The 13,405-nt window shown below is 52.9% G+C and overlaps 2 protein-coding genes across 3 annotated transcripts in view; both read right to left on the bottom strand.

Annotated features, from left to right (window-relative positions):
- GP9 (glycoprotein IX platelet) overlaps positions 1-13,405 on the bottom strand; it is a 156,981-nt gene that overhangs the window by 99,536 nt on the left and 44,040 nt on the right. The window lies entirely within an intron of this gene.
- The window catches only part of ACAD9 (acyl-CoA dehydrogenase family member 9), a 28,419-nt gene that overhangs the window by 13,139 nt on the left and 1,875 nt on the right, over positions 1-13,405 (bottom strand). For both annotated transcript variants that reach the window (XM_079122112.1, XM_079122111.1), the window contains exons 2-7: positions 10,614-10,707; positions 7,940-8,041; positions 4,580-4,686; positions 3,304-3,404; positions 2,231-2,309; positions 1,237-1,411 (exon numbers count right to left, since the gene is read on the bottom strand). In XM_079122112.1, coding sequence (XP_078978238.1) covers positions 1,237-1,411; positions 2,231-2,309; positions 3,304-3,404; positions 4,580-4,686; positions 7,940-8,041; positions 10,614-10,707 — 658 coding nt within the window. The remainder of the gene's footprint in view (positions 1-1,236; positions 1,412-2,230; positions 2,310-3,303; positions 3,405-4,579; positions 4,687-7,939; positions 8,042-10,613; positions 10,708-13,405) is intronic.

The raw sequence follows: 13,405 nt of genomic DNA, 5'->3' as shown, positions 1-13,405 counted from the left end.
GATGGCCGAAGCTGAGCGCAGAGAGGTGCCAGCCGGCGACAGCAGAGTGAGTGAGTTCAGTTCCAGGCGTTCGTTCCGCTAAGGTGTTTCGATTGGCCCTTTTGTGCACCGGGGACTGAGCCCAGGAGCACCTTATCACTACGCTGCGTCCCTGTTATGCCACCTGCAAGTCCCCTCAGTGCTTGACAAGGATTCCACTGAGTAACAAAGGTGTGTGCAAAGCCTCACCTCGTTGGGAATCCGGCTGCGGACTTTCCTTCCTTGCTTGCTTAATACTGTTAATGTTTTATGAGTTTTCCCTGAAAATAGGGGTCTTCACAGAACCAGGGTTAGCACATAGAAACCAGACTTCTAATGGAGCAGTGACTTCTGATTTACTCGTTTGCTATGAGACTCTGAGTAGCCAAGATCGCTGTGAGAAAATGCAAAAACAGATTCTAGCTGCCGATCGATCCGGTTGACTATTCTCGGATGACCTGAAACACGTCGGCCAACAATTCCAACCCCATCAGGAAGGAATAACAGGAACAGAAGAAGTAAAGGGCTCCTCAATGTTAAGTCCACACAGTGTAAGAGGATATCATATATTTGTGAGCTTAAAATGCCTGGCATTTATTAACTACAGCAGTAGTCGCAGGACTGACGTTTCCCAAGCCTGCTGAGCTTGCGTTAACCTTTATGATCAGTTAAATGTTAACATCTCTTATTGTTTCGTTTCAGGTTATCCCAAGTGAACAATTACTAGAATAATTAGAAAACTTCCTTGTCTCGTCTGGTAACGATCATACGAAATACTTTTGTTTTTCTCCTTGTGAGCTTTTCCTGTTCTGAAAACACACGGAACCGCCTACCTTTTATTGCACAAAAAGCTGGCTGGGAAAAGTAAAATCCAGAACTGAGCCTCCGTTCCTTGAGTCTGTGCTGCTTTGTTCTCCACCTCGCGGACGCCTGCTCCACCACCTGTGGCCACCACGACCCCTGCTCGGGCTGGACCCCGGCACATCCCCAGCCCTTTCTGTTTTGAGCCAGATTTGGGCTGAGTTGCTGAGTCTGGCTAAATGGCTGGGGCTGGCCTCAGAGTGGAGATCCTCCTGCCTCAGCCTCCCGACTCACTAGAATGGAGCTGCGTGCCTGGCTCCAAAGCATTTAGGTCTTATTTACCTCGATATTTTTACAGAGCAAAGGGCCAGACACACGCTCTTGGCTGTCACACACACACACACACACACTACTTACTGTTGGAGCCCCGAATGCCTAATTTATCCTCAGGTTTCCCGTTAGTGACTCCACCAAAGTCCCTTTCCACTATGAATGCTGTCATTTTGTCCTTCACCGAGCCGTCGGAATCCACTACCTCAGTCTTTGCGAACACGGTAAAAATACTGGCCAGTCCTCCGTTGGTGATCCAGACCTGAGGACAGAGCAGGGGTCCTGAGAGATTGCGCAGCACCACGGTTGCCTGGGAAACTCCAGCTGCCTCTCAGGCCTCGGCCACGCGGGTCAAGCCCCCGGCTCTGCAGAAGCGGGGACTGTGTGGAGCGGGGTGGGCGGTTCTCAGGACACCGGGAGAGCCGGGAGACAGGTGGGTAGGGGTCAGGGTCACTGCAGGCCTCCAGAAGCCTTCAAGAAGATGGACGTTCACCATTTTGCCATGTGTGCGTAGATGTGAGCACACACACGTTCACCTGTCAATCTAAATGGAGCAAAAGGGGACGCGGGGAGGCAGGCCTGAAGAGCAGGAGGAAGGGAGAGAAGGCACGAAAGAACAGACTCTCAACACAGTGCGACTGCTGGAACTCGTTTTGATCTTTTTTTTTTTGTCCCAGGGATTGAACCCAGGGGTCCTTAACCACTGAATCACACCCCCAGCCCTTTTTCTATTTTATTTAGAGACAGGGCCTCGCTAAGTGGCTGAGGCTGGCCTCCCACTTGCGATCCTCGCTCAGCCTCCCCAGCCGCTGGGAGGACAGGCGTGCGCCCCCACGCCCAGTGTGCAACTGAGATCTAAAGCAAACACACACAATCAGCTGGGGGGCGGCTGGTACTCCAGGGCAGGGAGCCTCTGGGGCCGGGATGCCCGGCTCTGTCACTGCGGGGACAGAGGACCTGTGGGAGTCACTTGAGCACTGAGTGTGCTTCTTCTGGAAGAGGAGCAGCGTCCGCCGGGTGGGGAGTGGTCACGTGGTGGCAGAGAAGGTGGCCAGGGAGACGCGACGAGGCTGGGGCCTACCTTGCAGCCGTTGAGGACGTAGTGCTTCTTGTCCTCGCTCAACGTGGCTCTGGTCCGGATGGAGGCGGCGTCACTCCCACTGCAGAGACAGAGACAGGCAGGGAGGACCTGTTGGCGACACGTGCGCACGGCCGTGGGGCCGAAGCGGAGGCCTTCCCAGCTCGGATCTGCTGGGGTCGGCACACACGCGAAACGCAGGCTCAGAGGCGGCGCTCAGCTCTGCACGCTACAGGGTCCCACCTCCACTCTGCTGCGGGAACGTGGCAGTGGCTGTTGATGTAGTCTCTAAGCAGATGGTGTGTTCCAATAAAACTTTATTTAAAGGCAGGTGTGTGGTGCACACCTGTCATCCCAGCGGCTGGGGAGGCTGAGGCAGGAGGATCGCAAGTTGGAGGCCAGCCTCAGCTACTTAGTGAGGTCCTGAGCAACTCAGTGAGACCCTGTCTGTAAATAAATTTAAAAAGGGCTGGGGAGGTGGCTCAGTGGTCAAGCACCCTGGGTTCAATCCCAGGTACCAAAAAAATCACTTTTTTAAAAAAATAGGCAGCTGGATGGATTTGGCCCATGTTTATTTCTGATCCACAGGAAAAAAAAACTGGCAGCGGAAACAATGGAAACGCAGCTCTGTAAGGCGCACACAAGGGGCATCGAGGAGGCACTGGGCACTAGAAGGACCCAGGGCTGCTCAGGTCCCGAGTGCTGGGAAGCCAGAGTGGGCCACCCCAGCCGCGCTCCATCAGCTGTGTGACCCCAGGCTGCTGCACAACCACTCTGGGCCCTCGGCTCCTAATCTGCAGATGGAGACCCGCCACTGGCCGGCGTAGTCTGAATGCCTTCTGGAGTGGCGAGGGGGTTGTCTGTCACAAACTGAGGTGGCCGAGGCTGCCGGGTCCCTGAGCTCACTGGGAAGTCTCGCTGGGAGAGAGAAATTAAGATGGCCGTAAGAGAGTCGGCCAGAAGAGGGCTGGGTTGGGCTCTGGGACTATGCATCAGCCGCTCCACACGGACAACAGCCCCTCGTCCCAGAGAGCCCTGGGCGGGCCAGGCGGCAGGGGCGGGCACGCAGGGCACACCTGGACGGCTCGGTGAGGCAGAAGGCTGCGATGTGCTCCCCCGACGCCAGTCTGGGCAGGTACTTGGCCTTCTGCTCTTCGTTGCCGACCAAGAGGATCCCCTGGAAGAAACGCACGGACTGTTTTATTCGTTCGTCTTAGCTGTGCGTGACAGCAGGGTGCACTCTGACCTGTCACACACACTTGGAGGACAAATCCCCATCCTCATGGTGGGACAGGACACGGAGCTTCCCTGGTCCAATGCCCAAGCGTGCACAGGAAAGTTCTGTCCCCTTCATTCCAGTCTCCCATGCCCATCCCCCTCCCTTCCCTCAGTCCCCTTCGTCTCATCCAGTGGACTTGTTCTCCTCAGAACTCATGTTGTGAGTCAGCATCCGCATCAGAGCCGACACTCAGCCTTTGGTTTTGGGGAGTGGCTTATTTAACTCAGCACGAGAGTCTTCAGCTCCTACAGTTCACCAGCAAATGCATCCTTTCTTTCTTAATGGCTGAGTAATATTCCGTTATGTAGATGCACCACATTTTCTTCATCCACTCATCTGCTGAAGGGCACCTGGGCGGGTTCCATAGCTTGGCTATTGCGAATTGAGCTGCTGTAAACATGGATGTGGCTGCGTCACTGTTGCAGGCTGATTCTAAGTCCTTCGGGTATAAAGCGAGGAGTGGGACAGCTGGGTCAGATGGTGGCCCCTTCCAGGTTTTCTGCGGAATCTCCGTCCTGCTTTCCAGTGGCTGCCCAGCCCGCAGCCCCGCCAGCCGTGGACGAGGACGCTGGTCCCCGACCCTCGCCCGCATTCACTACGCCTCAACTACCGCTGGCTGCGAGGAGCGCGGCGGGGCGCTGCGCGCCGGCCCCTCCCAGGGCAGCGTGGCTTCGTGCGGGAGGAGACGCGGCCGAGCGACAGCCGCGGGCGGGCCAGGGCCCCACGGTCCCTTCTGAGCCTCCACTTTGCGTCCCCCAGCAGGTGGTGGACGGCGGGGCTGAGGACTTGGGCGCCCCACGAGGCCTCCCCTGGGCAGAGGGACCCCTCGCACCCCGGCAGGGAGGAGCCGCAGCTCCTGCCTGCGGGACGTGCCACCCGCTGCTCCAGCGATGTCCCCGCCCCGAGGCAGGCGGAGGGCAGTTCAGCGCGGGGGCCCCACGTGCGGCCACCCCGAGTCCCAGCGGGGACTGGTCCTCCGAAACCCTGACATGTAGGTGGCGCGCCTTCTCCCAGAGTGACCAGGTCCCCTGCCTCCCTCGGAAAGCCCCGGAGAGGAAGCCCGGGCGTCTGACCTTGAGGCCGATGGCCTGGTGCGCTGCCAGGGTCACAGTGATGGAGCCGTCGAGGCTGAGGATCTCCCCGAGCCGCGCGTACATGGTGTTGGACAGACCCAGGCCGCCTGGAGGGAGGGACCGCGTCAGTCGCAGCTCAGCCCAACTCCTCCCATTAGGCACAAGCTTTCACTGTTGTGTATTTATTTTTTAATGGTTTAAGTAACACTGGATCACCATTGAAAAAATAAAAAAAAACATGCCATGCGGTGGCGCACACCTGTCATCCCAGCGGCTTGGGAGGCTGAGGCAGGAAGATCAAAAGTTGGAGGCCAGCCTCAGCCACTTAGCGAGGTCCTAAGCAACTCAGCGAGACCCTGTCTCTAAATAAAATAGAAAAAGGGCTGGGGAGGTGGCTCAGTGGTCAAGTACCCCTGGGTTCAATCCCTGGTACAAAAAAGGAAAAAAAAAATCAAGACATGAAAAGGTAGAAGGAAAATAGAAATTGCCCTTGACCTTATTTCTCAGAGCATTTCTAGACATATAAACATGCATGAAGGCACGCGTGCACCCCCCCACATTTGTGTGGTACTAGGGATTGAACCCAAGGCCTTACACAAGCTGGGCAAGCTCTTTAGCAATGAGCTACACCCCACTTCTTTTTAAAAATGATTCATTTTGAAACAGGCAGGGTCTTTTGCCAAATTGCTGAGGCTGGCCTCCAACTTGCGATCCTCCTGTCTCAGCCTCCTGAGGTGGGATTACAATCAGCTGACATTTTTAAAAATGCAGGCACCTATTAACACACGGAGTCGCTTACTATGGTACAACCCCTCCTATCAGAGGCAGGCCTTTGCAGTGACCTCTGCCCAGGATCTGGTGGGTCCAGGGCAGGGCTTCCCCACCCTGGCACTGGGGTGTTTGTGAGGGCTCACTCTGCTGCGGGGTGCTGTCCTGGGTAGGCTAGGGCGTTTGGCAGCGCGCTTGGCCTCCAACCATGAGGTCGGGCTGTAGAAAACCTCCTACCCCCAACAGTTCGCACAACCCAAAACGGCTCTGTAAGCTGCCAAATGCTCCCACAAGGCTGGGGAACAGCAGAGCTGGCCCTGAGCTCAGGGTGCGGGAGCGCGGCCCACCAGCAGAGGGCGCCATCGACACACACCCAGGCCAGGGCCCTCCCTGTGCAGGGCCCTGCGCTCTGCACTCACCCAGCCCGACTGTTTCAATCAAAAGACTTATTTTTTGAACCCAGAGTTACTCAACCACTGAGCCACATCCCCATCTCTTTTTTATATTAAAAAAAAAAAATTTTTTTTTTAGTTGTAGACGGACACCTTTATTTATTTCTATGTGATGCAGAGGATCAAACCCAGGACCACGTGCCAAGTGAGCACTCTGCTACTGAGCCCCAGCCCCAGCTCTTTTTAAAATATTTTATTTAGAGACAGGTTCTCACCGAGTTGCTGAGGGCCTCGCTTTTGCTGAGGCTGGCTTTGAACTTGCGATCCTCCATCCTCAGCCTCCCGGCCTTTTTCAACTATTTCCTTTTCAGCACAAGAATGAAACAAAGTCACATTAAGGATCTGGAATGTAAAGAAGATGGTTTCTGAAGAAGCAAGACTCTCCAAATGTCAAATTTTAGTCCCATTAAGAAATGACCTACCCTGTGTCATGCAGGACCATAATCCTGGCAATTAAGGAGGCTGAGGCAGGAGGATCAAAAATCCAAGGCCAGCCTCAGCAACTTAACAAGGATTTTGAAGAGACCTTGATTAACAAGCAATTTGAAGAGACCCTGTCTCTAAATAAACACGAAAAAGGGTGGGGATGTGACCCAATGGTTAAGCACCCTGAGTTCAATCCCTGGTACCAAAGAAAAGAGAGAGAGAAAAAAAAAAAAAGAAACTATGTTTAAAATTTTTATCATTATTTTGGGGTAACTGGAATAGAACCCAGGGGTGCTTCACCCCTGAGCCACCTCCCCAGCCCTTTTTCTATTTTATTTAGAGACAGGGTCTCGCTGAGTTGCTTAGGGCCTCGCTAAGTGGCTGAGGCTGGCCTCCAACTTGCCATCCTCCTGCCTCAGCCTCCCGAGCCGCTGGGATTACAGTGTGCACCACCCTGCCCAGCCTCAATCTAAAGACTTTGTCTTATTCCTTTAAGTTTTATTTGGGGGGAGGGGTGGGGACCTGAAGTTTTCCAATCAAAGAGTGTGGGTAAAATCACAGGGTGGGGGTGGGGACAGCAATCCCATGGGGACAGCGGGGTGCCGGGGGCATGGTGGCTACTGGTGGGGTAGGGACTCAGAAGCAGGAAGAAGTCACACAGGGTAGGCCCTGGACTGAGGAGGAATCCAGGCTCAGTCGGCAGAAATGCCCGTTTCCAGCATGGTCGTTTCTACCCGGTCTAGAGAATTCTCCTGAAACTCTACGGGGGAAACTCTGTGGGTATAAACATCAGGTTCTGTTGCCTTCTTTTGAAAGCAGGTGACAAGCACAGCAGCTCTGTCCCCACCTCCTTTCTACCCATTTTCAGCACTCGAAGTGGCCACGCACGATGGTGACGACGGCACCTCCCTCGCCTGGGGGATCCAATCCTGATGCTGCACGTGGCTGGGAGAGTCTGGTCTCTCCTGTGGCCTCCACAGAGGCAGAGTAGGCTACCTGTGCTAAGAAGCACAAGGTGAGCTGGCTGCGGTGGAGCACACCTGTAATCCCAGCGGCTCAGGAGGCTGAGGCAGGAGGATCACAAGGTGGAGGCCAGCTTTAAGCAACTCAGCGAGACTCTGTCTCTAAACAAAATATAAAAAGGGGGTTGGGGCTGAGTGGCAGAGTGCTCACTTGGCATGTGTGAGGTCCTGGGTTCGATCCTCAGCACCACATAAAAATAAATAAAAGTTGCAAAACGATGCGCCACCAAATGCTGACCTGGCCTTCATTCTCACCTTGCTCTGAGCCTGGACCAGCTCTAGGTGGGGTCCTAGCAGGAGCTGAGGTTCAGATTTGAAAGACCCACCCTCTGCTGCAGGAAGTGAGGTCCTACTTCACAGTCAAGAGCCCAGGCAGGGCAGAGAACGGCCAGAGCGGCTACCGGGAGGGCCGTGGAGAATCCACCTGGTGGAACACCCAACGGTGCACTTCCAAATGATCCGCAGGGCCAGCGACACAGCTGACCCTTAACGTGCTCTCCAGCCCTGCCTGGCCCGGACTCCAGACGCTTGCGGATGGCAGCCGGAGGCCGCCCCAGCAAGGGCCCGGAGGTCAGCAGGGCCACGGACCCAGAGCCACGGTCTGGTCCAGGTCTCACCTCCTGCACAGCAGCCTCTGGGGACAGGTGCAGGACGGCAACTGCACAGCCGCGCCGGCGGCGGCCTCCACTCACCATGCTCCTCCGGGACCTGCATTCCGAAAAGGCCCAGACTCTTCAGCTTCTCCAGGGTGTCGTCCGGGATCCTCCCCTCCCGGTCGATTTTCCGAGAGTCCACTGAGAAAAGGAAACCTCTTGGTGAAATGGCACAGAAGCAGCTCCCTCCACTCACAGAACAGGACACAGGATGCTTCCTGCAGAGCTTCCGACCCCAGCGTCGCGAGCATTTGATTTGAAATTGTACACTTTCGTATGTGTTAAGGCAATGCCCCCAACTTTTTTTTTTCTTAACCAGGGATTGACTCAGAGGCCCTTGACCACCGAGCCACATCCCCACCCCTATGTTATATCTTATTTAGACACAGAGTCTCACTAAGTTGCTTAGCACCTGGCTTTTGCTGAGGCTGGCCTCTAACTTGCGATCCTCCTGCCTCAGCCTCCCGAGCCGCTGGGATGACAGGCATGCGCCACTGCGCCCGGCAAGGTAATACACATTGAATGGCCGAGAAGTTAAACATTAGCACTATTACAAAGTGCTAAAGTCATCATGACTTACTCTTCTGAACCCCTCATTTGTAATTCTCTTACAACTTAATTGACATAACTGGTGTACAGAAAACTGCACATATATTGATGGTATATAATTTGCTGAGTTCTGATGAGTTCACCTGGGAAACCATTGCAATAGTGAAGAGAATGCTTCTTTTTCCACCAAAGGTCCCTTGTGTCCCTCTGTAACCAATTTTCCACCCACCTGTGTCTCCAGGCACCTAAGTCTCTACCTAGTCTTCAGTTTGCACTGTTGAGTTTTTTTGTTTGGTTTTGTTTCTGATACCAGGGATTGAACCAGGGGTGCTTACGCACTGAGCCACCTCCCCAGCCCTTTTTCTATTTTATTTAGAGACAGGGTCTCACTGAGTTGCTCAGGGCCTCGCTTTGGCTGAGGCTGGCCCAACTCTCCATCCTCCTGCCTCAGCCTCCCCAGCTGCCGGGATGACAGGTGTGCGCCACCGTGCCTGGCTGCATTGTTGAGTTTTATATACAGGGAGTCACAGAGCACATCTTGATTCTGTCTGGCTTCTTTCCCTCTGGCAATTACTCTGAGATTCATCCATACTGTTCCACATATAAATATTTCATTGCGTTGTCTGATACTCCGTTGCGTAGCTAGAATCATTTATCTGAATTCCACAACGAGTGTAAACCCCTTCTGAGCACAGACGCTCAGAGCCTCAAGCAAAAAAAACGTACAGGAAATGTACATAATAATCAATTTCCCTAAAACCACTTAAAAGCAGCTAGAGATGAAACACTATGCACCAAAGAACAAAAGACAAAGGGCCATGGAGGTCACCTCAGAGACAATGTGAAGCCAGGAAAGAAGAGATTAACTCTATGAGAGGCTTGAAAGGAAAATGCTGTCAACACAGAAAGCGTTTCAGATGGGAAGACGTGTGTAAACCGGGAGAGGTCAGATTCGAACCCAAGAAATCAGCAATCATATTAAAATGACCAATTAGAAGGCATGGACTGCCAGATGGGATTCAAAAGAGGCAACACTGTAGCCAGGTGTGGTGGCACATGCCTGTCATCCCAGGGGCTTGGGAGGATTGCAAGGTGGAGGCCAGCCTCAGCAACTTAGCAAGGCCCTAAGCAACTCAGGAAGACCCTGTCTCTAAATGAAATATAAAAAGGGCTGGGGACGTAGCTCAGGGGTTAAGCCCCCTGGTTCCATCCCTGGTACCAAAAAAAAAAGACTAGACAGGACAGTCAGTAGCGGCTGTTTGGCCGACAGCTAAGGCGTGCACACCACGTGTCAGTCACTCAGTGAAACAAGTTTGGAATCAATGGATGAAGAATCACTGCTCAGCTCCAAAAGGAAGGTTCTCAGTGATGCGACACGGAGGAGACTCAAAGTCATTCCAGGAGCAGCTGCATAAAGATGCACATCACAATGATTCAGCTTACATGAAGCTGGAGAAAATACAAGCCAAGTGAGAGAGCAGATCCGCGGCTGCCTGAGGACAGGGAGAGGAGAAGAGGAGAAGGAAAGTTCTGGGGTGAAGTGCACGCTCGCTGTCGCGACTGAGTTAATGGTTCCTCAGGGCACGACTCACATGTGCGCCGTTTACTGTGAATCGATTGTACTGCAATGAAGTATGTGTACGGGGAACCCTGACCACTTACAGGATAAGCCTAAATGAAAGGTCATGGACTAAGCAACTAAAAACAGGTCAAAATACAACGACAACCACTAGAACAAAACCAGAAACAAACATTCCTGAATAATAACATATATTTATGCACAACTAAGAACTCTGAAAACTAGCAACCTATTAACAATTAATGCTATAGCGTAGGAACTCTCAAAGAGTACCTGGGCTTACGTGCACCCTGAGTTGCTTAAGGCCTTGCTAAATTGCTGAGGCCGGCCTCCAACTTGCGAGCCTCCTCCTCAGCCTCCCAAGCCACTGGGATGACAGGCATGCAGCACTGTGCCCGACGTTCAGTTAGCTTTTATGTAAAGTTTTTAATAAAGTAGCAATTGGGATGGTCCCTAAAACAAACTGTTAATGACATTAATGACTCTCAAGAGGGCCTCCTTTATATTGACTCTGCTCCTAATATAAATATCGATGTGATCACCTTTACAATGTAAATGAGAAATAATGAAGAAAATCATACATACCTTCTTCAGCGAAGAATTTTTCCACAGGTCCCACAAACTGATTGATTTCATTAAGCTCCTCTTGGCTAACCTCTGGAAACGGGAAGACTCCTTTCTAAAAATGATAAACATTTGCTAAGAATTACTATTATTATTATTATGTGATGGGCTGACAGATCTGGCTCCATGAGAATGTTCTAGGCCAGACTCTAAGGGAAATGACTAAACAGACTCCATTTTGCTCTGAGACTCCATGTTATGTAGGAGATAAGCTTCTCCCATGGGAACACCCGCCTCTGTGCCCATCACCAGTTACTTGGTGTGACATGTTTGATAATATACAATGGCAACTCCTATGTAGTAAAAATTGCTCCTTTGACCTCTATTGCTCTTAACCAATGCACCATGTGAACAGTGATTGTGTGGATGTTAGCAACCATTCTTTCGTTTGTACCCAGGTGACCCACTTCCCCCTCTGTCGATGATCTCATGATGTTAATGTGTAATTTCAAATATAGCAACAGACACTTATGATTGATGTGATTTTTGGTATAAGAACCCCTACAACCTGTGGTCGGGGCTGTTCTCCCAATAGCCATTTTTTGGGGCATTGTGTGAGACAGTCAGCTGGCGGCTTAATAAAGACTCTCAAATTTGGATTCTCAGTGGTGATTGGTCTGTTCTTAAGTTGCCCCATAACAATTATTATTACTTTGTTACTGGGGATTGAACTCAGGAGCACTTGACCACTGAGTCACATCCCCAGTCCTTGCCTAAGAATTACATTTTAAGCAACCTCCCACTGTGACGATATCAGTCAAAATGAAAGGAAAAAGATGTGCTACGTTCTATGCCTGTCCAGCAGGACATGATCCATAGAAGGATCCAGAAAAAAAAGCTCACAAGGTGCTTCAAATACAAGGATTGGGTGTAAGATGTCACCCCTTAAGTCCATCTTCCTCCTCACTCAGGCGGGTTTACTCCTGGTTTCCATCAGCTTCTTTATCAATGAAAAGTGAGGTGGGGCTGGTATTGTGGCTCAGTGGCAGAGCGCTTGCCTGGCACGTGTGAGGCACTAGGTTCACTTGTTAGTGCCACAAAAAATAAATAAATAAGCTGAGCACAGTGGTGCACATCTGTAATCCCAGCAGCGTGGGAGGCTGAGGCAGGAAGATCACAAGGTGGAGGCCAGCCTCAGCCACTTAGCAAGGCCCCAAGCAACTCAGTGAGACCCTGTCTCTAAATATAAAAAAGGGCTGGGGTGTGGCTCAGGGGTCGAGGGCCCCTGGGTTCAATCCCCGCCCCCCACCCCCAAAAAAAGCTGCGGCTGGAGAACAGACTGTGGTCACCAGCCCTGACTCCCCAGAGCTGCTGTCCCTCTTGCCACTGCTATTAACTCCCTGAGCTGAGTGCGAGGCCACTGATGTCCCTCCTGCCAACGACACTGGATCCCTGAGCTGAGTGCGCAGGCGTAGGGTCCCCCATTCCTCGTGCCACTGAGAAAGGTTCCTGTGCCAAGCGTGTGGGGGTGGGGTCGCGGGACTGGTCCGGTTGTGCGACCAGATCCACGTGGCTTCAGCTGGGCCTGGCTGGTTCTTGGATGTGGGGAATGGGCCACGCCCAAGGCCTCTCTCCGGGTCAACTTTGCTTTGATTACACATGACCCTGTTCATCTCAGAAGTACCTGCAATATTCAAAATGGGTCATGGGTCCTGGGACATGCAGGGACTGAGTCATGGTGGCAGACTGTGGCTCTGCTCCTGTCCACACTCGTAGCCCAGAGGATGACCTAGCTTCCAGTCTCTGGCCTTGGGATTCACCTGACATTGGCCTGAGCCACTGGCCTTCTGGATTCCAGTCACCCCTTCAGGGCTGGGACACATAAGATGGTGGCTTTGGACATAAGGCTGCTGAGCCCTGCCGGATCACCCGCAGGACCCAGAGGTACAGAAGACACATGAACTCTGAGGACAAGAGGAATCAGAGACCAGACCCAGGAGCCCTGCCTTGTGGGGTCACTCACCAGGTGACCCAGGAAGGTCTCCAGAGGGACCCTCAACCTCCCCTGCACCCTCTATACCAGACCCCCGACACAGCTGCTCTGGAGGTGTGCCCGCAAACCTGTTTGTTCCTCTCCGGCCCCAGGACCTCAGGATTTTGGCCCTAACCAACGTGACAGATGACTTCAAGGAATCCCGACTCTCCCTACGACACTGTCACCCAGAGGAAACACGCAGGTGACTCTCATCGTGTAGCCTCTCAGCACAAAGCTGTCCCTTCCCATGAAGACGTGGCCGTCCGAACGACCCTGGCCACTCTGTGTTCACAGACTCCCTGGCCATCCGGGTCCTGTGCACTGTGAGAGGAAGGTGATTCTGGAATGAGTGGGCAAGCTGGACAGGGACAGGAAGACAGGCTGGCACCTGAGAGCCACCAGCAAAGGATCACTGCTGCAGGAGGGAGATCCTGGGAACCTGAAAGAACACGCGCTAGTAACATCGGACAAAAACCGCACAGGGCACGTCCCGGGAGGGAGGTTCAACGCCAGGGAATGGCCTGCGAGTCCATAAAGCAGCGGGACCGGTTGGTCGGCTGAACCTGAGGCTGAAGCCAAATATGTAAAACAGATCAAAGCCAAGTGGCCCAGTTTGAAGATGCTGATGTGGAGAAAAGCTGCCAAGGCCACCCAGTCACCGCCCATGTACCCCCGCAGTAGCTCCGGGGGCACTTCCATGAACAAGGGAGAAGAGTGACGGCTGGCCTCCGTGACCCGGAAGCTCCCTCTCTATTCTGAGATTTTAAGTAACTCTGCC

Source organism: Sciurus vulgaris, assembly GCF_902686455.1.
Source record: "Sciurus vulgaris genome assembly, chromosome: 19".
In the NCBI taxonomy this organism is placed as follows: domain Eukaryota; kingdom Metazoa; phylum Chordata; class Mammalia; order Rodentia; family Sciuridae; genus Sciurus; species Sciurus vulgaris.
Note: the sequence above shows the minus strand (reverse complement) of the source record. Positions and strands in the feature narration are given on the sequence as shown.